At 40.1% G+C, this 27848-nt stretch overlaps 1 protein-coding gene across 2 annotated transcripts; it reads left to right on the top strand.

Moving 5' to 3' along the window:
* Positions 1 to 6646: 6646 nt before the first annotated feature.
* Positions 6647 to 24554, top strand: LOC104150291 (nucleoredoxin-like protein 2). 2 transcript variants are annotated; one of them, XM_068925561.1, is made up of 6 exons: positions 6655 to 6732; positions 6884 to 7292; positions 16082 to 16338; positions 17022 to 17116; positions 18906 to 19026; positions 22479 to 24554. In XM_068925561.1, the coding sequence occupies exons 2-3, from the start codon at positions 6991 to 6993 to the stop codon at positions 16248 to 16250; spliced, it is 471 nt and encodes a 156-aa protein (XP_068781662.1). In that variant the 5' UTR covers positions 6655 to 6732; positions 6884 to 6990; the 3' UTR covers positions 16251 to 16338; positions 17022 to 17116; positions 18906 to 19026; positions 22479 to 24554. The 2 variants fall into 2 exon arrangements, with proteins under 2 accessions (XP_068781661.1, XP_068781662.1); XM_068925560.1 differs by lacking the exons at positions 17022 to 17116; positions 18906 to 19026; positions 22479 to 24554 and having other exon boundaries at positions 6647 to 6732; positions 16082 to 16672.
* The last annotated feature ends 3294 nt before the right edge of the window (positions 24555 to 27848 follow it).

Here is a 27848-nt window from a genome sequence, read left to right on the forward strand (position 1 = left end):
GCTAGTCAGAGATCTCATCACAAAGAAATGTCTACTTAATTATACCAGACTGCCAAAAGACTTGAGGAAAGAGTGTTTGAACTCAAGTGAACTTGAGCAGAATTTTATTTCAGTATTTTTCCATTGCTGCAGGCACAAATGTTGTTCCTTGTTGCCATGCTGCTGCTGCTGCTGTATTAGATCACTCAGAATTGCTTCCCTAGCGTACCTGTTTGGAACTCAAAAATGCGACAGTACTGACATTTAGAGTATCTAACGCTAATTGGCAATTTGATGCCTACTAGCGAGGATAAAGTTAGACACAAAGGATGTTTGAATCTGGCTTTATGTTCTGAAAGGAGAAATTGGCATACGTATGCTGATTTCTCAATGCTCAAAGCTGCTGTAATTTCCAGCCCAGGAAGCAATGCTAAGAATGCAGTCCTGGTTTTATTGCCTTTCTTATAATGGATTTCTTGCTTAGTTAAAATCTATTAACAGGTTTGAGTATTTTCTGATTAAAAGAAAAATATTCCTTGCCACCCCTTAAATCCAGTCTTTGTCATGCCATTCTTTTCTCCCTGCTATGCTTGCTATTGTTTATTTATGCCAAGAATGAGTATTAAACTGGGACCCACAGACGTGTCCCAAAATTTACTATAACAATTATGAAATCTGTTGCTTCAAAAAGAGGATATTTCTTACCTAAATGATATCTTCTATAGTAAAATACTTTGGTTAATGATTAACTATTGCAGCTTTTATTCAGTCCTTACTCGATGCTGGATCTCTTCCTGGTAAGACTGAGCTATGTCCCAGTATCTCTTTTCCCCAGGAATAGCAAGACTGTGCTTACAACTAGCCTTTTATAGCTGCAGTATGTTGTTGTATGCTTGTGCTTGGCAGTTTGAATAACAGTAATAAAATCATAATCTACAGAACCCTTGTGCTATGTATTTGGTTTATTTTTCCTACTTAAGAAAACATACAGTTATTTCTTTCATGTTTGGAGGCTGCTCAGGTTACACAGGGACAGTAGAGCCAGGAACATTTGTGATGGAATTTTATTTGTTACTGCTCACTACGCAATAACGACCCTTGTGTTTGGGTCTCGTGACCCCAGCTGAGGAAACAGTGCATCGACTGTGGCAGACCCAAATAGCCTTATGAATGTCCAGTAGCTATTTTAGTTGACAGATTGTGCATAGTAAATTGGTTTTTTTGGCTCAGTATTTTCTTCTTTATACACTGGTCGCTTTTCACAGCTTACCGGTTAATGTATTGGGTTGAGATTAAAAAGCTTTCTTCCTCTTTTGTAAGTCACTGTGTACACTGTGGAAAAGAATTTTACTTGTTTTCTTATCATAACAGACATAATTAATGTCTCCTGTAAAGCATATTGCCATCTAAGGTAAAAGTGAATTAAAAAACAACTAGTTTATCTAGTTGTATCAACTATCCTGTCTATTTAACTCTTTAATCCACTGATATTTCCCTTTTTTTCTAGGCCTTCCTTTTGCTGACATCTCCACTGGGGTCAGCTTTTCTGACTGGCTAGTAGTCACACGTAAGTGGATGCTCCAAGGTCAGTTGTTAGTTTTACTTCCTCAAAGTTAATGTTCAGTTTAGCTTTGCCCAAACAAAATTCATCTTAATTAGGTTTGTCATCTTCATTTTTTAAGTAAAGTATAATTAAGCACACATCTTGTGTACTTTGAGTACACAGTAACCACGTGCCGATGAGTAAACTGAACACAGGTTCAGCAAGCTCTCATCCAAGTAACGCTCCTCTTTGAGTATATTTAATCAGTTTTTATATTGTATCATAAATTTTGTATGCTTATCATGTACTGTGCAGTCCTAAGCAGCTAATTATTTTATCAACATCCTAAGCATGCAGTCACAAACTTGGAACATCAGCAAACCATGTGTTCATGTTGTATAGATTAAAAAAATAAAATAAAAGTAATAAAATACCCACACCCACACACCCCTTTCCCAATCTGCTCAGTGTCATCCAGGAGTCTTGTTGAGGTTGTTGGACATTGGTCTACAGGCATCCTCTTCATCGGTCTGTTACCTAGCTGGCTTGTCAGCGGCTCTCTCCATCTCCCCTTAAGTTACGTAGCAGTAGTAATTAAACCTCGTGTAGTTCAGACCTGCATTTGCTGTACTTTAAAGCCCCTGTCTAGCTGGGGACTGATGAGGGCTGCACTTCGTTTTAAGGCAGGGAAAGGCAATGAGGTCTGTAACCTCTCCGGCTCATGACTGACCCTCAGTTTCATCTTCTCTGCCAGCGTCCAAAATACTGAGAGTCTGTGGTCTGCTCACCTCTCAAGTGAGTTTAACCACCAGCTGGTAGAGGAGAGTTTCCATTTGCTGTTACAACTATATTGTTACATAAATACTTTTTCGCTTTCTTCTTCATCTTTTTTTCCACCCATGAAGATTCAGTGAACATTTGCTGTTCAGAAACAGTCTCCCATTGATTTCTGTGGATCACATCTGAAATAGTAGAAATTCGCCGACAGCATGAAAGGGACATGAATTCATGGAGAGTGATTGTCCTAGAGTGGCTATAGTAGCCGTATCTGGAGTTACAGTCCTGAGATATCCTCTGGCGTTCCAGCTTCCCCGGACAAATGAAAACAGGTATTGTTTACTTTATTATAAGTCAAAAAATCATCTGTGTGGAAACAACACATATCTCAAGTACGGTGGAGTCCCCAATGGGATTTGGAATAGGACTTCTTCCTAATTTTAAGGAGAGAATCTTGACCCTACAGAGTTGTGAGATACCATTTGTTGTGCAGGTGCTTCGTGTATAGTGTAAAATTATTTACAGTTATCTTTGGAGACTTTTATAGGTTTCAGAAAGATGTGTGCTTGTGCCTCATGGTAACTAAGGCACTTTAAAGATGAAGTGCTAAGGAGAGATTTCATTTGTTCTGGCTTGGTTTTTGGGGGAGGGACTAAAGAAGGGGGGTTAAGCTATTGGTATGTTTTACCTTACAGAGGTTATTTTCAAGGGTATCGAAGGTGTATTGCTACTATCTTATAAGAGATGGACTTACGGCTCCACTAAACTTATATGTGATCTGTCAATGTGAGTTGTGTTATATGGGTATGTATTTCCTATATACTGCTTAAGAATTATAAGCAAATTGAAATCTGGTGCACCCTTTCACTTAAAAATCCAGTGTCACGCACACACTGCAAATGATTTTAAGTATTCTTAAGGAACTGCTTTCTAGAAACGGTTATTGAATCAAATCCTTTACTACTCAGAACAGTGCCAGCTATGGAGAATGTGGTCTAAGGAGAGAATAAAGGGTATGTTCATATAAAAAAAAAAGGACAAACTTTCAGTTTTCCCCCCCATTAACATGTACAAAGCTTATAGAAATATTAGTTCTGCAACTACAGGGGTATGGACTTATGCTGCTTTGAGTGTATATTATATAGGAGTTAGCAATATTGGCTAGTTTAGGCAATTTTTCCTTCATTTCATTTCTTTCATGTCTCTTTTGTAGCATTTCATCATTGAAAACATGATTTTAATGATGCAAGCTCTTAATATAATTTTTTTTTAATTCTCATTATAAGCCCAGGTTTTGATAAGCAAATTAACTTAAATGGTAACTCAAGCAAAACACCCAAGGGAAGCAGGATCATCCTTGCAATAAGTGCAAATAAAATGAAAGTCTTGCTTTTAGATTAAAAAATAGAACTAACTACTGGCACCTTAACGTAATACAGTAAATTAAATATTTAAAAGCTTATTTTCTAACAAAACCAGAAATCAAATATTTTATGGTCGGAAGTTTTTATCTCAGTTATTTTACCGTGAAATTTGCCAGAGGTTTCCACAGGATGAGTATTGTTTACAAGTTTTGAGATAGTGTCGTCTTAGTTAAAGCTAATATGCTCCCTTGAGAAAGGATCACAGGCTCTATATAAATAGCTCTGTTATTTTCAGTCCAAGTGAAGATTAGGGAATGGAAGAAAGCACAGCAGTGTTAATGCCTTTAATAAGAAGAGTCCTAGATAACATGCATAGCCAAAAAAGGCTCTAGCCTGATTGAGATGAATTATAAAATCAACCCTTTTTATATTGGTACATGTTGGTGTCATTGTTTTTGCAATCAAATCAAAGGGAGGTGCAAGATATGATTTTTGTGATTTCACGCTGGGTTTTTTTTTTGTGAATCTGTGATGTCCTGGCAGCGTTGATCACACTAAGCCTCCCAAAGAGGTTTCTCAGGTTTAATAGTTACTTTTTAAATAGTTTCAAGAAGTTTAATTTGACTGTCATTGAGACTTAAGATCTGAAGCACATCAGCCAATGACTTATAATTTTCTTCACATGCTAAATGTGTGCATGTGCCTGCTTCCTACATAGATAGGGTGTCGTTCTGGCCATACAGCCATCCAAGCAAATTTTAAAGTAAATTCTAAACCTTTTTCTTTTCTTCTGTTCCTTCTATGCTTGGGGAGGGAGGAGGTATAATAATCTAACACAATTTACGGACGATAGTACAGATCACTTCTCATATATGAGATTGTCCTTGGCACTAGCGAGAAGAAATACCAGAAAACAGTGGTTGCCTTTGCATGCAGATAGGATTTCAGCAAGTTACTGATACAGAAAGCAGCAAAGTATCAAACTTCTTTAGCTATATGCACTGCCAGCCTGGATTCCTTTTCCTTCTTGTTACATTTGTCATCAACCTCTGTACAGACAGCTCTACGCTCACCCTTGTGCATCCAGTTGTTTCTCCCTGTGGAGTTGTATGTAGCTGGGAATTTTTCCCTGCAAGCCCAAAGGGAAAAAGAGGCCTAAAAGATGATCTCTGTATGTCCTTGTCTCATCGTATGGTATAGTACCTGGATAATCAGCTTTCCAACCTGTAGATGTGGTATAGATGCATTTTCCTTAGTTCCAGTCTAATGTTCAGTATTTTTATCATGATATACACCTGGCACTAGTCTGTCTTTTCCAAATGTACAACTGATTGATAGATTTTTGAAGGACTACAGCTTAAAAAAAGGTAGGGGGGCGGGGAGGGGAGAGGGGGATATCAACTGAATATTCAAAGATTGCAATGCAGTTGGAGCCATAGTTGAAAAAAAATTCTTAAGTAGCCTCATAATTAGAACCTTGAAGTAGTATAAATAGCACTTGTTTTTGTGGGATATTGATACTTTCTCGTATTCTTCTTAAATCAGTTACTGTGTAATTTACAAAAATGAGACTATGTACCAAGTGTGGTTATCATCCCATCATTTCACTTTAATTAAAATTTAGAATCTCCTATAGCCAAATCTTGCTCCATTAATTTCCTTTATCCTGGTTGATTTAGAGAGAAAAAAGATTGTGTATGTGTAATATAAAGATATTTTTATTAATTTCTCAGTATCAGCTGGGGGTCAAAAGACATTATTCAAGCCAAACACACGGTAAACTCTCTGGAATAAAATGAGGCTTTCTCCTCTCCTTGGATAGAGAATAGCTAGCCTCTTACACAAGCAGATTTCAGTGGCATATGTCCAGCAAAAACTGCCAAAGCAGATCCCAGCCTTTGGATGATATCTTCATGAGAGAGAGGGTCAATTCTGTGAAAAGATAGAGATCTGATGCTAGTATGAGATAGACTGGACTGTTTAACTTACTAAACTTATCGAAAATACTGAACTTCTAATAAGTCTTGAAAGGTACTTTACTTTCTCAAAAAGGCAACTTTGCCTTTATGCATTTACAGAAAAATGAGGAAAATCAAACGTTCATCAAGCCTTGTTTTCAGTAATAGCCTATTAAGGCAATAATATATGCCTATGAGGAAAATGAATAGGATCATTTTTCCCTCCTGTGAAACAAGCAGCTTGATCCTAGGTAACCTAGAAAACACCACCCTGTACAAGTAGGCTCTTCCGGCAATCCTTTCCCAGCCAAATAGCTTACGTTCACAGCTCCCTGCCCCTGAACGTTTCATTGACCTTAATACTTCACTGTGCTTTAGATAATCACCTGATCGCCTGTATTTAGTACATCCAGACTGCGTGCCTGTGCATTAATCTTATTTGTTTGGTAAGGTTTAGCAGGATAAAATCTGCACGGAGAAGCTGTACTTCCAAAAACTCTTCTGAAAAACGCTATGTTTTTTTGGACTACGGTAGCAGCGTCTGCTTGCTGGAGGGGTAACACAGCTGTAGAGAAACGTTGCTCAGTGGGCGAGTCGGGCGGGCACGGGTGGGCGCTCTTTAGTTGTAACCCTACACGGTTAAAAATACCGGCCGCCTACGCTGCTGCGTGTGCCATACCCATGTGTTCGGCCCCAACAGCAGGGTTTCCTGCCTAAGAGAACCAGGACGGCCCGAGGGAGGAACGGGGAGGTCCGCTGAGCCGGGGGCCCGGCCGGCCGCAGCGGGCAGTGAGGTGAGGGCGGACCCCTCGGGCGTGTAGCGCTGCCGCCGCGATTCCAATTCGCCGACCGTTGTTGGGTCCGTTATCCCCCGGCCCGAGGACGCGAGCAGGGGGCGGGGCGCGGCCCCGCCCGCCCGCCCGCCCGCGGCGGCCAATTGGCGGGAGCTGCTGTCAGTCGAAGGGGGCGGGGCCGGCGGCGGCGGGTGGCTATAAAGGCCGGCGGCGGGGGCGGGGAGAGGGGCTGCGGGCGCCGCGCGGCCCCGGCGGGGAGGGGGGGCGTGGCGTGCGCGGGCATGCGGGAGCCGCGCGGAGCCGTTTCGTTGGGCGAGGTGAGCGGCGCGCTGCCGCCGGGGAGGCCCGGCCCGGCGGGCGCCCTCGCCGCGGTCCCGTGTTCGCCTTGCTGGGGGGCGAGATGGGAAGGGGGGCGCCGTGTGGCCTCGTAGTCGCGGTGCCACCCTTCCCCGTGCTGTGTCCCCTCAGGTAGCCGGCGGCGGGCAGCGGCCGGAGGAGCGAGCCGGGAAGGCCGGCGGCGGCGTAAGGGCAGCGGGAGGAGGAAGCGCCCTGCCCGGGTCGCCGGCGGGGCCAGCATGGTGGATGTGTTCAGCGGGCGGCTCCTCGTCGACAAGGCCGGCCGCAGCGTGGACCCCGAGGAGGCCCTGCAGAACAAGGTGGTGGGCTTGTACTTCTCGGCCGCCTGGTGCGCCCCGTGCCGCGACTTCACCCCCGTCCTCTGCGACTTCTACACCGAGCTGCTGGAGGAGAGCGAGCCGCCCGCCCCCTTCGAGGTCGTCTTCGTCTCGTCCGACCACAGCGCCGAGGAGATGGCGGGCTACATGCGCGCCATGCACGGCGACTGGCTGGCCCTGCCCTACCACGACCCCTACAAGCAGTGAGTACCGCCGGCCCCGGGCCTCCCTCGCAGGTGCTCGAGGCAGTAACAGCTAGAGAGAGCGTGTCCGGTTTCAACCGCTGTGCCCTCCCCCTCATCTTTGTTAGTATCCCTGTTTCTAAAGTATACATGAGAACAAAAAGTACTGGTGTCTTAATAAGGTAGCTCTAACTGTCAAGCCTCAGATACAGCATCTCCACAGGACTACCCCCTACCCTTCTGATCCAGTCTCTCTCTTCTCCTTGTACAGGAAGAAATTCGGGTTGCAGCGTCTTCTGTAATGTAAAATGCCAGTAACTGCTAATCCAGCATCTGAACAGTCTGGTTCTGCTTTCATCCTGCTCTCTAAAGAGTGGCTCTGTTACTAGCTGGCTCTCCCCTACTTCTAGGTAGGCTCTAGCTGAAATAAAACTAAACTTACTTTCCTCAAAATAGTATCTTGGCTTTAACATGTTACGTATGTAAAGAATGCAATGGATAAAGGACAGTTAGTTTTACATAATTGAGGCATTAAAAGATGTGTGTCAAGGAAGGTTCAATGAAGGACCTGAGTAATAACAAGGTGACATAGATAGTGAATCCAAAAAACACTAATGGGGAGTAAGGATCAAGTGATTGTGTTTTAGTCCAGAAGAAGTTATCATTAAGGATGTGCTGGGTTGTCTAATTTATTAATCCTCTGGAATAAAGGCAGAGGAAGGATTAGTAAAAGTTACAGCTGATGAACTTGGAGGAGAGCAGAGCAAGCTATGAAGAATTTCAGAGATGCTGGTAACCTAGGTGAGGAGGAAATGTAATAACAGGTGTCACAGTTTGGCTGTGACAAACACAAATGGTAAAAGTTGGAGGGAGAAAGTCCTGTGCTTGTAGGTTTCCAAATAGGTGTTCATGAAGGCAGCTTCCTCAATTTGCTGCTGAGGTCAAAACAACAAAGAAAAGGGATGTTATCCTTTATCCTGTTGTTTGCACATGCTAATACCAAAAACTGTTACTGTAGGTCAAGGGATGCAGCATCTGCCTGAAGTACCGTCGGAAGTATGATTTACCTCATCTCAAGAAGGATAGAGTGGGATTACAGATACAAACTGTTTAGGGGCACTGAAATACCTGTAATTGGAGACTGAAAAGATGGGATTTTTTTTTACACTTTTTTAAACTTTGGGCTATATAGCAGAAGTAGAAGGTACAGATAGTCTATATCTTGTAAAGTAGGAACAGCAAGGTTTCATGCAGTGAAATAAGTGGTGAATTCAAAACTGGTAAAGAGAAACTTCCTTCCTTTCAGATAAAATGCACATAGACAGTAGGGTTCACTGTTACAGATGTCATCAAAGTCAAGGGGTATGCATGGCTTTCAAACAAGGACTGGGTAACTAAAGTCAAGAAGAAGATTTGGAAGTCTTATGGTTACAGCTAACAAAAGACTCAATTCCCGTTTTTCTAGTAACTATGCTATTTCATTTAACACTAGATCCATACCTGTGTGCTACCCAGTATAGAGCTATCTAACTCCCTAACTGCTCATTCAACTCAGAGTAGGTTAACTAATGTTGTTTTGTCAGTGTACTTTGACTGCCTCAAGAGCAGACAACCTGAAGCTGTTTCATCCTTTGTCGGTTCTTTTGCGGGTGGTGCTACTGAGGATGCTGTGAGTTAATGTTAGGTCTGTCTTTTCAATGACAGCTTCCGCTAACTCAAAAGTAGATTAAAATAACAATGCTATTTTCTGTAGTTCTCCAGATGCTCCTCAGGTAGTGACTGTATTTGGCCACTACTAATGGGATTCAGACAGGTATTGCAACCAGCGAGCTGTTTGGCCTGGCCGCAGGAATGTGTTTACAGCTTCAACCTCTTGGGATTAGGGTTCTCTTTCTAACTGTGCTGTGACTTACCTCCATTCCACATGACTTGGGTATGGAGATAACTCTCTCTTCTATGGCAGTCCACAAAGTCCTTTAGAATCCTGCTAAGGAACACAGCCTGTCCTGTCATGTAGCTGTGATATTGTGGTGTTTGAAGGGGCTGATTAAAGAGCAAAGCGCAGAGGGGTGTAAAAAGTCAATGACTTTGAAGTTTTCTTAGATACCTAGATACAACAATAAAGGAGTTCCTAAGAAGCTTAACTTGAATTAATTGGTAGTTTGACTCCAGAGATACTGGTGAGTCATAGCAGGCATTAGACTAGACAGATGTGTTGGTTAAAACCAGATTATAATTCATGCTAGTTACTTTAATGCTCAACAAGAACATAATTGTAAAATCAGTCTGGCTATTTAGAACAGGATGTTTTTTAAAGTTAAATGAAGTTAACTTTAAATGAGTTTAAAGTTTAAACTTTAAAAGTTTCAATGAAGTTAAAATATGCTAGCTAATGACTTCAATGCTTAAGATGTATTTGCAGTGCAGTCTGAAGTTCCTTCTAGCGACAACAGAGCCAATTTTAAATTTGCCATCTATAATGCAATCTATACTTGGAAATCTGGAATGATTTTTGGGGTGAATTGTGTCAAGAAATAGTCCACAACATAGTGGACTAAGTGTACTAAGTGTAATGCTTTGCATGTACCTGCAGAGAAGCAAAAATCTGAATTCAGAGCTTGATCTCAGGGCTCTTCACTAACAGTCCAGTAATCCTGAGTATTTTCCTGAGGTGCAGCTGCACCTTTACTACTTCATATAGTCTGTAGTATGAGTAACAAGAAATAAAGGTCCTGATGACTTGACTGCTTTCAACTTAAATGTTGATTTTGATGCTGGAGGCATGGGCTTTTGATCCTTGCGGGGGGGGGAATGGAGACAATCCAGAAGGAAGTGAACAACAGGGAAAAGGAAGGGGCTAGCGGAGAGGAGTAGGAAGGCACATGTTAACAACCAATTTTAGCAAATGAGGATCCGTGTTTTTACTGAGGTCCACAGCTGTGCTGTTTATACGAAGCCCTGCTGAAATCAGTCATTCTTTCTGTGGGCTGTGCATGGCACGCTAGTAGTTCTTGCAGGCTGCCAGATAGGCAGGTGTGTTCTGGATTTGTGTTCTGTCCACCTCAATGAAAATCAGAATCCCAGAAGATTACTGAAAAAGGAAAATAAAAAGGGCCTGCTTAAGCTTTGATTCAGAAGCTTTAGGTGTGAGGGTGAATTGGTACCTACAGAGTTGAGAGAGAGGCTAAGAGGAAGGTAGAAGGAAGAAGGTGAAGATATCTGAGCAGTTCAGAACTATAGCCTCAACAGTTCCCTTTCAACTGTTATCTGGAAATCTCAACAGACATCTTAAAATTAAGCCCCATTCTTAGTCACATAAACAAGCATAAACCCCCTAACATTTAACAATGCAAACAGTTCACTGCTAAAACAAGGTGTAAGGTGGAGCTGTGTGTTACGGTGTAAGGTGGAGCTGTGTGTTACGGTGTAAGGTGGAGCTGTGTGTTACGGTGTAAGGTGGAGCTGTGTGTTACGGTGTAAGGTGGAGCTGTGTGTTACGGTGTAAGGTGGAGCTGTGTGTTACGGTGTAAGGTGGAGCTGTGTGTTACGGTGTAAGGTGGAGCTGTGTGTTACGGTGTAAGGTGGAGCTGTGTGTTACGGTGTAAGGTGGAGCTGTGTGTTACGGTGTAAGGTGGAGCTGTGTGTTACGGTGTAATCTGCTAGAAGCAGATTAGCAAGGCTTCTGACACTTAGAGATAAAGGTCCTTTGAGCTAGAGCCTTATGCTCTCCTTTTGAATGTAAGTTTATCACTTTGTCATATATTACAAAAGTATATCACCTTTGGTTTCCTCTGTTTTACTTTTTGGTTTCCTTTGTGTGTACTAACTATGTATTTTTTTGAAGGAGCAGGGAGTAAGAAATGACTTAAGCTTTCTTTGCTCTTTGAATTAAAATATGAGCTCATGTTTCATTCTAGTTCTGTCTAATAAGTGTGTGAAGGCCTTGACAGAATGGGTGAAATATAAGACTGTTCAAAGACAGGTGAATAAAAACATTGTATACAACAAAACTAGCTATTAACAATGAAGCATCACTGTCAGGAATCTCTGTCCAATATACAAAAATGCTTAAATTCCCCCTTTGTCTGCTGCTTCATAGCTTATGACTTGGTACTTGTGCCATAAGTTTGTCATGAGGCAAAATGCTAAGCGTGGCATTTCGTTCAGAAAAGCCTTTTTATATTTCTTAGAGTGGCTGCTTAACCTTACCATTTAAACATGCGAAAATAGTCAGTGAAAGCTGTTAAGTTCCAATATTGTCAAAATGTTATCACATTATCCTAGCATACAATATTTATGGTTAGTACCATATTTGGAATGGAAATGGTGTGTTACGTGGTCTATATATCAAAAACCTTCTTGCATATAAGTCTTAAACCCTCTTATACAGCTAGTCAGCTAGTAGCATAAAAACTTTGCCCTCAAAACCTTCATCTAGGCTTCTCAGAATCAAAGACCTAACAATTACAATGACTTTTTCCAATTTGTCTGAATAATCTTAGCTTAGATTTTTGTATTTCATATATAAATAAAAGATTGCCCTCTCACATTCTAACCCTCTGTACGGCCAAGGACTGATCTCTAACAGTATTTAGCTAAAACATTCTGTGTCTGCACTGATGTTGCTAGTTCAGTGTCCCCCAGCTTTCTTTTATACAGTTTTCTCTTCTGCTTTCTCTGTTTGGGCCTTAGACTTCTCCATTCGGGAAGATGCTGAAGGTACCTTTAATGCTTAACTGGAAGTATCTAGGTAACTGATTTTAAAAATGTCATTACTTATATCACTTTATTTTACTGAAAGAATTGAGTTTGCTTTTGTGGCATGTGATATTTCTATTTATGGCTAGTGATTTCATAAATTGCTGCTGGAGTTAGCCCATCTAATATATGGTACATACGTTGTCTGTGCAGGTGAGTCATAGCATCTGAGATCCCTACAGGAGAGGGTGAACTTAGTAGGTTTTAAAAAGCTGTTTTTGCAAGCACCTGCACATGCATGCATGGTGATCAAGAAGTGTTCTCTGCAGATCTGTTCGGGTACACATTTTGATTGCTCAGATTTTGCCTGCATTTGTGTGCATACTTCAGTCTGGGTGCAAGCTACCTTCAGTCCAGAAGCTGTGTATATACATGGTGCTGTGGTGGAGTGGATAAGCTGTATAAGCATTTCCTTAGGAATGGAAATTGTTAGTTCCTGCCAGTCTCTATGGCAAATTACCTTTAGTTTCCTGCTGTTCTTGTCTGTCTGTTACAGCTGTGTCAGACACCTCAGGCTATTTCTGTTGTCCACTGGACCAATAAAATGCATCTTCCACCCATCTTGTTTATGGTGCCAGTGGTACAAGATAGCAAACTTTACTTAGTTTCTACATGGATTTTCTTTAGAATGATTTTTTTGCTCCTATTTTTGCAGAACTTCAGACAGTCTTGTGGGGATTCTTTGCTTATTTTCATTTTGGAGTTCTCTGGTAAGCAAGCAAGCCTGTTGCTAGGCTACACTATATAGTTTCTTTTGAAATATTTTGTGGTGTTGCTCTATCAGCTTACTGACACGTTTTGGTATCCTTCACCTGTTGTGTTTTTTTCTTTCCTTTTGTATCTTTCTGTAAGAGAAGATCTGTTTTGGGAATATTTCCCCCGGTCTATACTTCACTTAAGTTTTACCTCTTGTGTTTTTTTTAACACTCGTATTGAGCTTTATTTAGTTCTAAAGATGTGATGTTTTAACTCCTCCTGTTTTCAAGGAGAACATAGAATAGCTGTGCACGTACCAATTTCTGATATTTTTCCACAATGGCTATGAATATTTTTTCTAGTTAATCAAAACTGTATGGTACTTGGGCCCTATACAGCAGAAGTTCTTGCATGTAGCTATGGTGCTCAGGCATGCCATTTCTATTTAGCGTTTACATTTTTTTTGAGAATATCCCTCATATTTTGGAGGATGGCGCTCCCCTTATTGTGGTGTTTCTCTTCTGAGTCTTCTAAAGGTGCTTGATTTCTGCTTGTTTTGATGTAAGCCAGTGTAAGGTCGTTTTTCATGATGGACTACATCTCTTGAGAGAGTACTTTAAGTGAACTGCAATATGTCAGCCACACTTCTTTCTGATACCTCTTCTGAAAGACAAGACATCTTCCTCTATGAGGATGGCACTCTTTGTAGGATTCCTTGATAGGCTGCACTACTTGCAGCTGAGGAATGGATTTTTTGTTCTTCAGTTTTGCTGTTAGATATTAGGATGTCTGTGACAGTAGCTTTCACTCCTACCACTAAATTTCTGGACTATCTCTTGTGAAGATGATATGCTGGAAGATATTCTCTTGAATGTTACCTTCCAAATGAACATTACAAATTCATTTTAATTCACTGGTCTCTGATTTGAACATCTAGTTCAATGAATCCACATGTGGAGGATGACCTAGGAATATACCTTGTGATAGGCATACAGTAGTGTTGCTGTGTTGTCCCTTAGCTTGAAAAGGGGTGGGGAAATACCCTAGGGCAGTTCTGACTCTTGTGATCAACATTCTAAACTGACTTTTCTACCTGTTTCTTCATATCCAACACATGATTTCCTTTCTTTGGTATTAGTGAAAATTAATATTTTTGCTATTGCCATACATTTGGAAGGAGCTTAACTTTTTTTGTGAAGTCCTGAAAGGCAGACTTCAGGCATTCCTCCTCTGCTTTTCTTTCTGATTTGGAGTGGGAGTGCTGTGAACTGGTTCTGGAGTTCCAGGAAACACCTGGGGCTCTTCCTGTTGAGGAGCACTCTGAACCGAGAACTCTGCTCTTTATTTGGCGTCAGAGCTTTGTGCTGTGATGGCAGTAAACTCAAGACTTCTTAAGCCATAGCGGAAGAAATTTAAAGTTCTTGCCAGTAGGTGGTTGTCAATGCTCATGGTTTTTTGAGTCTTAGTCACAATATTGATTTTGCTGGCTTGCTTGTTTCCTAAATCTTACTTTGTCACCTACATGGTAAATTACTATTTTCAAGTAGACAAAACTTATGCTTTGCGTATCCCATCCACAGCACTCTAAGTGAATTTCTTGTGTGGAAGACTTTCTGGTTTTCTTTCTCAATAAAGATACTTATTTGTGCTCCACTTTCAGTTCAGAATTCTATGCCTGTTTATTCAGGATCTATGAAAATAGATGTAGATGCCATATTCTTTCCTCCTTTTTATTTTGTTTGCTCATTACAGGACAAAATCTGTCATCGTTGTTAAACTGTTTTCCTTGGAAAAGTTTTTTCTCTTGTACTTTTCAGTTGAGCATGACACAGGCAACAAATGGTTTGCTATGTGGTGTTCCATGATATCTTTTCTGTTGCTGCGTAGTCCTTTTGTTTGCCTGCTGCTCCTCTCTTTCAACTCATGTATGTAAACAATGAATTCTGTTTTACTACTTCATGTGGCTGATAGCCTGCCATTGGTGTACTTTCTTCTCTGTGGCGTGTAATGAGTAGTCCGGCCTTCTAATTTATCGTGTGCCAGTATCAGCAAGTGTTTTTGTTTCTCTTTGGATCTTTTGTTTGCACTGGGTTTTTTCTCCTCTAATGTTAATTTTACTTCCAGTATTAACATTCCATATGTTAATTTCCATATATCATTAATTTGACCTGATTTAATTCCTGCCTTTCAGTATGAGAAATCTTTCCCGATTAATTTTTCCTAGGTTCCCTCCTCATCAGTTTTTGAACAGATCCTGATTTCTTTCATGGAACACTGCTGTTTGTATAGCTTTTAAATGTTTTTAACTAGTTTCTCAAAAAACAATAGATTGCAAATAGCTCAGACTTAAAGACTATCTGGATTTTTCTATCTCCTGACATAGAGAAATGAGCACTAGAAATGTTTGTGTCTGGAGGAGGAGGAATTGAAATTTTTTCCTGGATACTTTAGATGTTTGCTCCTAATTCTAAATCTTTGTGGTTCTTTTTCCAAATCTTTGTATTGCTTAGGCTTTCTATAGGAAAAAAAAATTTATCTCACTCAAGGAATTTAAGGTGTTTCTATAATTATAACCTCTTCTGCTTACAATAGAGAATTATATGCCATGCTTTAATGAGGATTTCAAAAAATGGCTATGTGGAATTGGCCACACTTAAACCAGCTTTAGATATTTTCCCTCAGAGTTATTTAAGTGAGATCCTTCTCCTTTGTTGCCTCCCTATCCAGTAGAAGGGACCTGAAGGCATCCAGTTCTTGCCAGTAAACACAAGGTGGGAGTGAGTGTTGCCCTTCTGTTACATGAGCCTCTTCATAGACCCCAAGAGTCAGTCTCCCCTCCTGTGGAAACTACAGACTGCAGCGAGGAGCAGTTGCAGGAAGGCTGCTGCGACTGCAGCGAGGAGCAGTTGCAGGAAGGCTGCTGCGACTGCAGCGAGGAGCAGTTGCAGGAAGGCTGCTGCGACTGCAGCGAGGAGCAGTTGCAGGAAGGCTGCTGCGACTGCAGCGAGGAGCAGTTGCAGGAAGGCTGCTGCGACTGCAGCGAGGAGCAGTTGCAGGAAGGCTGCTGCGACTGCAGCGAGGAGCAGTTGCAGGAAGGCTGCTGCGACTCTCATTGCTCCCTGAGCTGCTTAAGTTGCACTGTGTAAACTTCTGGTTACAGGAAGGAAGCTGGGCAACTGCTATTGCAGCCTCATCCATCCCCCTGTGTTGACCAGTTCTGTGCTCCAAGCTCTCGGGAAGCCCAGACACCCATCACTTCTGCTCTCCCATGCATACTGACCAGAATTTACTTCATGAGAGGCTAAAAGGTTTCCTAAGATGCTCCCTAATGGTGTATTTTATTTTTTCTCCCCCAGTGATCTGAAGAAGAAATACAACATAACAGCCATTCCTAAACTGGTGATTGTGAAACAAACCGGAGAAGTCATTACTGACAAAGGAAGAAAACAAATCAGAGACAAAGGGCTATCCTGTTTCCGAAACTGGCTTGAGGGTGCAGATATCTTTCAGAATTTTTCTAGCTAAACAAAATTTTGCAGATAGAAGCAAGACAAGGCATCATGGAAAATTTTGTAGGGCTCTTGAGAGTGTTGCCTTGTTCAAAACAAAACTGGTAAGGCTGTGTTATTTGTCTTTACTTGTAAACAAATTTTGTTCCAGTTCAACTTGAAGATTAGATATTCCAGTAAGTCAGAAAAAGAAATAATTACTGTTTTATTTGTATTGTTTTATTATGTTCAGTATGAACCAAAGCATTTCTGATAATACTGGAGGAAAACCTTTTTTAGACAATAACAGTGGAGCTCTGAAATCTATGCAAATATCTGATTTTTGCAGATCTGTACAGTTAAAACTATGTATACATACAAACCTATTTTTCTTTATCACAATTTTTCTGGTGATTAGCACATTTAATCAAGAAAAATAAATTATTTGCTTTAAATGTTTATGAAGTATGTGTTTAATGTCTGTCTTCTGCCTGCCTTCATCTAGACTGAAAATGGCATGATTTTTAAATGGGTCATGTTAGTTGAATTGTCAGTACTGAATAAATACTACTTTGTTTTTTGTTTTGGTTTATGTGGAGTTCTGAGTATGGTTCTGTAAGGGGAGTTGTTATATCCCAAGTTAATGTCGAGTCAAAGAATATCAGCATGTAAGAGGAGAAAGTATGTTCCATCTTGTCCCTTTGCCAAAGTATGTGGGAACAGAAATATCACAAAATACCGTCTATCTGAGATGAATGGGCATGATGATGCAACTAAATTAGTCTAATTTGAGCACTTCCTCCCCCAGTTGTTGCATCCAGATTTGACAGCCAGTGTTCATGATGGAGGGCCCAGGCCAAATATTCATGCAGTTGGTGGGCTAAGAAGAAAAGGGGGTTTATGGTGAGTCATTAGCCTCCTGAGTTCTTGGCTGGGAGGCAGACGTTCATCATGGGGATTTCTTTACCAGGATGCTGATTGTTTGTTTTCTTTTTATCCTTACTCTGGGGTCTGTTCATCATTGTATTAGCAATTTGCTCATGAGGTCTGCTTACTTGTTGTTTATTCATTGGTTTGCACTTCCATGTTATGTGACTTAATCTATATAATATGCTTTACATATATTGGAAGTTTTTGTTATCCCTAAGACTAGTTTTACTCAGCTCCCAGGGTCTGATCTTAGACAGAATATATGTACATTCCAGTGCATTCATTTTCAACTCTGAACATGAAGAAACTATTGTATAGAAAGAATGGCCTGAGATGAGTGTGTGGATAACTTTAACACAACTGGATTATTAAGTGGTACTCTTTTTTAAGGGAAAAATTTTCCCCCGATGTGTGTCTGGGGAATAGAAATATATAAGAGGTCATGTACTCCTCTAAAACAAGCAAAAAACCAAGTAAACTGAATTGAAAATGGACAGTATTAGATCTCTGAAATGATCAGCAGAGTTGCAAGTTAGTGTCTCATAGCTGTTCTTAAAATTAAATTTGGGGATACTGCAGACAACTTTTAATTTTCATTGTCTAACTGTATAAACAGTTCTCTAGGTGCACCTCTTAACAAATACTAAGCTCCCTAGTGAATTTTCTGTGGAAGTGATATGCAGGCACCGCTTGTTCTTCTGGGATCAGCTGATGGCAAATGTTTTTCAAACAACAGCTCAACTGTAAGATGAGAAAAGAATAGTAAAGTGCTTCCAAAAGATTATACAAATAAAGTTACCTGAATGCAGAATACTTCACATTGGTGGAAGTGCCTACTGAGACCTAATACTAGATGTCAGGCATTCTTTAAGCTAAGATAGGCTGGTTGTGTGTAAATGGAAGAACTTGGTATTTTAAATCTGAAATGGAGTTAGATCCTTCAATAGGTTAAAACACACCGATTCAATAACACAGGTTCAAATTAAGCCAGGACTTTTGTAATGATGAAGTAAAGCTATATATTATACAGAGTATCTGTTTTAACTCCTGCCTAGGGCTCTTATTTTTGCATGTCAGTGTTTGGAATCTCAAAATACTTATTTTCCTTGCGAGTGCTAAATTAATGCCTATTTGACATACAGGAGGTATAGAGTAGTAAAAAATATTTGCTTGTTAGTAGCACCTTGTGCATGTGAAGTTGGAGGAGCAGATCTCAATGGGGCAATGGTAGAAGTAAGGTTTGTTAGTTCTTTGAACCAGTGTCTACTGGGAACCAGACTTATTTACATATTAATACTTGAATTCATGGAATTATTGGCCCTTTAACTTCCTTAAAGCCAAAGTGTTAAATATGCCTTATTCTCTAGCAGCTTTCTACCATCTCTTCCTTCTATTACAGTTACCTTGGAAATATTAGTGGGGACCTAGCCCTTTTCCATGGGGGAAGAGCAGGGAAAGAACATTTTTCCTATGTAACAATAGATGGTAGCATAGTGGCTTTGATAGTTGGTTTTTGGTTAATTCCTTTGTAAGTGTTAAGAATCTAACCTTAAGAGGAACAATATCTGTTCTTACTCCATTGGGTAAGATACTGCCCATTATTAGCAAATGACTTACGGAACAATGTATCTTAAGATGGCTTAAGAACCTACAGTGTTGAGCTATTATAGGTTCATAGGAAAGTATTTTGCTAAGAGAAATGGTAGGGATTATCTGTTCGTGTTTTGAATTGATTCATAGTGTGTTTTTTGGTTTTTTTGAGGAAGATGACTAGCTTTTATGTTCAGATGAACGCTGCAGGCTCTCCTGTGACCCCTGAGCATATTGTTTGGGAAGAGACAAAGTATGGTGGCAGACTTGCGGTGATACTGCTTATTTCATTAGTAAGTGAACCCAACATCTTTTCCTGGTATATTCAGCTCATTTTTTATTTCTGTAATCCCCCTTCATGTATTGCACTGCTCCCTACTAAGTGTTCTTTCTTCTTCCTGAAGAGCTACTGTTGTGAAACTTCAATAGTTCTGTTCCCATTCAATATTTTCAAATAAGTAATATGCTTATAATAGTAGAATTTTTAAGGGCAAGATTGCTTAGCGGTAATAAATTTTAAAAGGCAAAATGGTGCTATATGCTTAAGATGCAAAATTTTGAGCATAATTCATTTCGTTACAGGTATCTAAAACACAAACCCCGAAGTATGTTCTCTCTTAAAGTTGTAGACCTGGATTCATTTTTAATTCTTCTGGGTTTTGATCCTTTCTCAGCTAGGGTCACAACGAGTCTTTCAGCATTAATCACCAAAGCTATCTCCCTACTGAATAATGATCCTTTACCATAGGAATATTTCTCTGTTGCAGATGCCAAACTCTTTGCTTCCTCTGGGGTATAATTTGTGTATATCTGTCTTCTAATTAGCAAGTCAACTGTGCTGCACAAGAATTCCTATTTCTGACCCACTTTTTTCTTGCAGTGTCATTATTGCAAATAAAGTTGTTAATTATGTCAGACATTGATTTTTTTTAAAAAAAACCAAATAGGTATAAAATGCTATTGTCTATGGACAGTTGTCTATACAGAGACCTTCAAGACAGAAACTGAAGGAGTTAGAATGACTGGATTTTTAGGCCAGTCTAAATCTGACATCACTTCACTGCAAAGGACGTGCTTGGATTCCACTGCCCGTATGTGGTTTGTCTCTCTTGCCCTACTGCTGGCTGGCCTGTGGAAGAACACAAACCAGACACTTTCTCAGCTGGTCTAAAACCTGCATTTAGTCAGAAGTAGTGGCATATGTTGTGCCTTCCTGAAGACAACGGATCACTACTTTCTTTATGATCCCCAGCTAAAGGCTAAGTGTGCCCATGAATAAAGTTCATGGATATTCTAAGAATTGGCCATTATCAATTTAGGGATAAAATAGCAATAGTGTACCAGATGGAAAAGGCCAAGTTCAATTTTTTGTGCATTATGGGGTAAAAAGCAGATAATTGATCTAGTTACAGTTTCAGATCACGCTTAATTGTCCTAAAATCAAATATTGTTTAGCTGTTAACACAATAGTCTAGTTAGTCTGTCATTGGATCTAGCCAGTAAAACCTTCAGCAGCCTGAATGGGCTTGCTCTGAAAAAAAAACCAAAAATTTGTTGCAAAGGGTGCATTAATACTACCATATAAATTTGACTAAAGTCAGTTTCCTTTGAGATTTTATGTCCAAGGTGAGGTTCGCATGTTCTGAGTAAGCATGAGAAGTTTTTTGGTTCTGAGAGATGATACTTTACCTAGAGCTGCAATATGTCTGCTGCTTTGTCCTTGCTGTATGTCCTTTTTTTGCCAATAGAGAGAATTCCTGTGGTTCATAGTTACATCTTCTATTCCTCTAGATCTAGGTTTTGGAATCGAATGTCAAAAATCATTACTTATGTGAGTGAGGTCAGTTACCTTGGGTACTTAATACAATGTCTGTTTCCAATTCACACCATGTCACCTGTGTAAAATGTAAATTGTGGCTGTTCCTTTTACCGAGCACAGTTGTATAATGTACATTAAATAGTATAGAACAGCTCAGTTACATATGCATTCTGTGTAGTTCAATAAGATATGGAATGCATTAAAAACACTAAAGACCAAGCCAGTAAACTTTGTCCTATTTTTCTTCTAGTTTCTACAGGGTTATGTCACACAAAGTTAATAGCATTACTTAGAGATGATGTCCCAGAAACATTAAAATAGATGCATGTGTGTTACAATTTTTGGATGACTTGCCGTGAAAGAATTTTCAAGCTCACATTTTAGTCTTTGGGTCTGTTATCTAGAAGACTCCTTGGAGAGCTCTGGGAAGAAAACTATACCTATTATGCTAGGATGTGATAGGAGCATGAGATATACCTAGGCAGAAAACAGTGATGTTTATCAAAAATCTTAGGCTTCCTCTGGGAGTAGAAAATATAAATTAACAATTGTTTAATCATAAGCTAAAAAGTGTATAATTATGCGGTTTTATCTGTAGGACAAAGATCTAAAGTGGGTAGTGCCCCCTTGGAAGTTTCTTCAAATGCTATAATGATTTCTTGCATATGCATTTTCAATACAAGTTTAATCTTTCATTTAGCATTTAGTTGACAGTAAATACAAGAAGAAATAATAGTAACTTTGTGCAACTACAGGAAAGAGTAGACTGCGAAGAAGTAACCTTTTGAAAAAAGGTACAGTTGATAACATATATAACAGCCTTTTGCTTTCCATGCCATTTCCAACCTGTGCACAAGCTGACTTTGCTTTTCGTGTGATTGAGTTATTTGTGAAGACCAGGTACTGAGAAGAGTCACCTCTAGCACTTTCATGTCCTATGTATATGCAGTATTAACGAATAGGCAACCCTAAATTCTCTTCTGTCAGTTCCGATGAACATGGACAAATACATGAGCCAATCTGTAATAGAGATGGATTTAAACCTTCTACCTTCTCCGTTTTGTTTAAATCTCCCTAAATCAGGTTCAATGCAATTCTTGACTCTGATGTTAAGAAATGCTGTCAATGCGAACTGCAGAAGTTACTAAGGGGAATGCTGTTTCTATCCAACAGATCTGAATTTGAGCACAGCAGTACACTCCTGGGTAAATAAAAGTTGATATAATTTAGCACAGGAGTGTTCTCAGGCTCCTGTAACGCTGGGAATCTAGATGTGAGCCCTGACAATTCAATTAGATAAACAAGACTGCACAGGCAGGTTTTGAATAGATAAAAATGTTGCCTGAGAAGTCTTTTACGTTATGCTCATAATGTAACTGTGCCTGCTGTGATTTATAAGCAGTTGATAAATGAATAGCTTCTTAGAATGGTAAACTACTGTTTTGCCTAGGCAGTAGCTGAACCTCCCTTCCCCTTCACATACTAATAATTCTAAGTGTGCACGCCAGACATCGAAGAAAACATTTTTTTTGGAGATGAGTGTTTTTCTGGGTATGGTATGAGTGCACAATTCCAGTTCCTGAACGGTTTCTAATATTACTACACTTAGAACAAATTGTTTTTCAAGGAGATGATTTTAAGGAAGTAGGTGTAACTTTGCCTCAGAATGAGGCTTTTGAGTGAGATTTTTTTTGGGTAGTATTTCTAGTTTGGCTTTGAGATTCGCTCACGTGTCTAACAGGACTGGTTGAGATCCAAGCTTTCCTTGACAAGAAGTTGAGCCTGCTTAGACATAAACAAGAACATTTTAAAGTCATGTTTCATATATGCAGCTATCTACTGGTTATGTTTACCTCTTACTTTGAGATTAAAAAAAATTTTCTGAGCCTCAAAACAATACAGCCCCTAATCTCTTTCATTTTGCAGGTAACTCCCAGTTTCTCCCTGTGTAGTGTGTAATAACAGGAAGAGTGCTCTCTCTGAAGACTGAGATGGTTTGAAAGGTGCTTCTAGAGCTGCCAAGTATGCTGATGCACTGCCAACGCCTGCTTGTTTTGACCCAATATAGTAATTGTACTCTAGAAGCATGCATCTGTTTCATTGTTGGTTACGCCAAAGCAAAACTCAATGATATATGTCTGAGTAACTTTTCCTACAACCTTCTGAAGTTACTATCACATGTAGTCTTTTATGGTGGAGAGAACAAAGCCTGAAAGTGTAAGCAAAGTGAATGAGTTGAGATCTTGATTGTATTTTTGTGCCCCAGTCCTGACTTTCTTGTAAGCACTGAAATGTGTGCGCGTTGCTCCCTGGTTCCATGTTCAGTGCTGCAGCTAGTCCCTGGTTATAAAAAGTGCTGCTAATACCCTTAATTAACACTTATGGCCAGCATAGTATTGGCATAGTATCTCAAATTAGACTTGAAGTTGATATTTTGCCACGCTCTTCCAAGAGAACAGTTTCTTTCAAACCAGATACCACTTCAGAAATCTAAATGATTATATATTTAAGGTCGCACAAGAATTTGAGTTGTGTGTGTGGAGGGTTTTACTGCATGTGGTGTTAAAAAGAGATTATGTGCCGATATCAAAGCAGAGGTATCCCACATATGGAAAAAGGAAAGACAACACCAGTGTGTAAGCAGCATTTGTGTTCTGTTGCACTTTAACTTTGGAATAGCCTGAAAATTACTGGCTGGATGAACTCAAATTTGTGAATCCTGGTAGAATGTTCCTTACTCACAAATTGAGCCACAGTTTGTAATCTCATTAGCAGCTTTGTTTTGAAAAGAGTAGACACACTTGTCCTTTGAGAGAAGACTATCAGTTTGAGATATTTATTTTCAATCCTATCCTAGAACATTGCTTATCTAATCATCGTATGCCAAAGCACAATATATGAGCTCGGAGGACACCAGAAGCTATGTTAAAAGCATTTGCTCTCTTGGAGCTTAAAGGAAAGCTATGATAGTCAAGTGCATTCTGGATATGTGATAGTATATTCCTAGCTGTACTTGGTGACAAATAACTCGTTGCTATGCTCCACTCTAATTCAGCATGTGCATAATCCACTAATGCAGAGGTTCCTGAAGTATTTATGTGGCTTTCAGAAGGGTGGTTTAGTTGTCATATTGGATAGAACCAGCGCAATTACTGAGGCTGTGAGGCTCTCTTCCACTTGCAATAGTAAGGGAGCGGGTGTTTAAGAGTTAAGCAGGCTGAAAAGACACAAAGCCAGCAGATACTGCTCCTGGCTGGAATGCAGAGCAAAAGGGGGATTGTGTATTAGTCTAGGTTTGCTGGCTGCCAGTTGCCTTCAGGCTGATACCTGTTGTTGTAGGTCCCAAGGCCAAGCCATAGCTCAAACTATACAGCAAGGGGGAAGAAAGAGTTGGCTCTACTCCCTCTGTGTTCCCTGGGCTTTCTGTGTGGCAAGAGCAAAGCTGAGATCCAGGCGTGAGAGCTGAACCTGAATCCCTCTCCAAGGGTACCTTGGAAAGCATTTCTAGTTAGTATCGGTTACCCAGGATGAGACAATAGGTAACAATACAATTTAGCAAAAAATAAGTGGGGGGAAAAAAAAGGGAAACAATAAACTGGATTATCTTATTCATGCTGATTTAGTGGTATATTCCTGATTCCATTCTTAGTAGGTTTGATCAGCAAGTTTGATCAGCAAACCGCCCCTCTTACTAGTTTTATTACTTTTACATCACATTGAGAAGCTCTATATCTTCCATTTCATCTTGAAAAATGAAACTGTTACTTAAAAATCTATTTTACTGAAAAAGAGGCATCAAAGATTTTTCAAGCCGTTAACCTCAGACTACCCCCTGGACCAGCCTCAGAGGCTAAGTCTGTCTTTGTAAACAATGTGATTGTGAGAGGAAGGAGAATATGGACTCTCAGAACTTGCACCTTATTATGGCCTTCTGAGATTTTAAAAGGCAATAAAGCTATGTCACTAGATTTTCAGCAACTTTGAAGCACAGATCTTATTTCATTCTGGGCAATTGCTCATGGTGGGGGGGGGGGGAAGGGGGGACACTTTTCCCAGAAATGTTGCATTTCATTCCGTGAAAAGTTTCATGAAGCTCCAAACTTCTTTGATTCTCCTAAATCTGTTGTCAAATTGCTGCAATAAAATTGCTCATCAATCTTTCACTTCTGTCTCTGGATGATAAATAATTAAGCCATTTCACTGACCAGGTGTGTTGCAAGGTAACTGTCTGATCCCAGTGTGAGTACTTTGGTTTCTCAGCCTACTAGTTTATCATAGCAGGAAATCTGTTGCTGTGTGTAAAACAAAAGCAACTCAAAAACAGTGCTTCTATTTAAAAAGAATTTAACAGTTAATCTCTTTTATTCCCTCCCCTCTTTTCTTCCCAGTTCAGAAAGTGAGATAATTAGGGTTACATGCATGTCTGAAACTGCTTATAGCGCTCAGGAAGTTATCTCATCACCACTCAGTCTTAGGTAAGTGGGAGTATGTAGATATAATGTGATAATGAGAACAACTAAATCAGGTTCATAAATCATATCTGTAATGCACAGATATCCATACAAAACCAGCCAGACTCTTCAAGAGAAATTCTTTCCTATGCCAGAACAGGGTCAATTGCCCACTTAAATTCAATTTAATTCTCAAAGAGGGTTTAAGTGAGATTTAAATGATATAAAGCTTCAAGGATGATCTTCAGGCCAGCAATGAAATTTATCTTTCTCCCCTGGCACTGACCTCAGTACAACCATGACATTGATCTCTAGGGACACTATTTTCTCTGTTTACTACTGGTTCCTGGTCGAGAACGTCCCCAGACTTTATATAGTTGTTAGCCATAATTTATAAGGAAAATAAAATGTAGAGTAACTTCCATCACATAACAAAATAACTATTATTCTCCACGTAAAGTGGACAAGTCTAAGCATTTTTTATAATCATGCTCAGCTGTAATGGTTCTTGTGCTTGAATACTGTGGTACTCTTGCAATATTTTCTACTAAGTGGCCATCTTTAATTGAGCTGATATAGACTGTAATAACAGCACAAGCAAATCAATGGAAGCAGCAAGGATGAACAGCAGAATGTTTTTCCTCTTAGGACTCAAATAACTGCAGAATGAAAAGCAGACCATTGCTCTTGCTAGGAAACTAACAACCAGATTCACAAGTGGATACTAGTAAGCACAAGAAAAATAGCAGATTCTCTGAGGGGGTTTTAAAGGCTCTGTTCTTAGCCTTCAGTTAAATGGCATGATTCATCCACTAGGAAAATAGATATCTGTTAGGAGAAACGAGGCAGCACTGCTTTTTAACTTCTCTAGTGGAAAAATCTTTCTTTCCAAATACTAAATGCTACAAAGCTGCCAACTAGACAAGGGAATGATGACTTGAAAGTCTGTCCTAAACGAAAGAAAAAATGAACGTTGTTTAGTGGCTGAAGCATTCTGTTTTTTAAAACGTTGTGCCAAATTATGCCTCGTTACCCAGCTCCAGGAAAGACAAGGCAGTAGCTAAAGGCAGAACAGTTTTTACTGCGTTTTATGAGGGCTATTCAAGCTTGTTTTGGTTTGCTGCTGCTTTTGTAGATAGGTCTGCCTATTTGCTTTGTTTGTTAAACTAAGATATTTTTTTCTCAGTCCCCTGTTTCAACAAGAGATGCTTATCACTCTCTGTCCTTTAGTCTTTGGCTATTTTTTATTTCCCAATCTGCTTTCCTTAAAGTCTGCTAAGGTCTAACCCTGACCTACAGGGGCCTATTTGGTGGTAAAATATAATAATGACGCTTTGTGCATGTCTAGTCACGTCCATCCAGATTTCTCCATCAACGCAGCACCAGTCATCCCAGCAGTCCTGGGAGAAGCAGCTGATACGATCTGTATTTATTTTACCAGTGGGGAAAATAAGACGTAATGAAAGCGTCTGGAAAGGTTGCTTGTGAAATGTGTGGCAGTGCCAGGACCAGAACACAAGTTGTGATGTGATTGGCTGTAGACCCATTGCAGAATTATGGCTGGTCCACAAAGCTATATTGCCTTTGTAATGTTTTCAGTTAGAGAAGTTGATGGAAAGGAACTGTGAAAAGTTATGCTTTCTTGGGCTGGAATATTTGAAAACTACTGCCTTTTGCATGACTATCAAATGTATAATGTAACTGAAAAGCTACACTGCTAAATGGCTTTGTGCCTTCCTGCATCTGTTTTTTCCTCTTAAAGAGTTATATGAATGAAAAACACTACGGTAGCAAAATATGTTATTTTAAGTGTATACTCACCCACAGCACCAAATGTATGTATACCTTAAAAAAGAAAGAGAGAGAGAAAGGGAGAGAATATTTATTCCAAGAAAAATGACATAGTTCCCGTGTTCTCCTGACACCAGTCCTTATGCAGGACGCATGAAGGATGCAGAATCCTTGCAGGCACCTTCTAATTCCATTTTAAAGAGACAGTAATACCAATAGCTTACCATAACAACTTGCTGAAATATGCTTCTGCTAAGGCTACTACACACATTTTTCCAGGACTCATTCTCTTTTTCTGCTTTCGGAGTCTTGCCCAGATAGATTTTTGGTAAGAGCAGCTTGTGTCTGTGGTTTTCAATCTCTGGAAAGCGGGAGCCACAGTTTTTGTGTGGGAGTGGGAGCAGCACTATCTGGGCCAGCAGAGCAGGAAGAACAGAGCAGCAGGGAACTGGCTTCTGAACGGAGAATTTAGGCCAGGATTAGGAGACAGGGAAAGGTCGGCAGCTGAGAAGACAGAACTTAGGAAGACACTTGAAAGGAGTGGGAAGATCTGGGATGGGAGAGATTGAATTTTCGTCTTGCAGTCAATATAATTCTGAGCTGGGATGCACTGGCAGCCTCAGGACAAGAAGGGATGAGAGCATGAAAGGCTTTTGGCTGCGTGTTTTGTGAAGGTCGAGAAGCAATGATATTAAACTGAGGCGCTTCCGCCTTCTTCCACTCGGACAGTAAGTCAGACAGACCTAAGGTTTTGTGGTCAGAGGCCTGTGCGCAAAGCTTTGTGCAAAACCCACTTCAGCCATGAGGCTAGATACTACCTCTTTTTTGATATTGGAGAGTTTTTCTTTTACCCTCTGTACAATATATGTAGCACAAGAGCATTGCCACTCCAAATAACGTTTACTAAATTCACGTAGCAGGCCTTGCCAGCTCTATGCAATGCTCTGGATGCACTCTGGGGACTTCTGCAATGCAGAAGAGCTACTGAGAGCCACTAGGGGGCTCACAAACTAGTTCTTTTACAGCTAAGATGCCGCTTAATTCGTGTATTCTG

The sequence above is a fragment of the Struthio camelus genome, chromosome W (genome assembly GCF_040807025.1).
Source record: "Struthio camelus isolate bStrCam1 chromosome W, bStrCam1.hap1, whole genome shotgun sequence".
Lineage (NCBI taxonomy): Eukaryota > Metazoa > Chordata > Aves > Struthioniformes > Struthionidae > Struthio > Struthio camelus.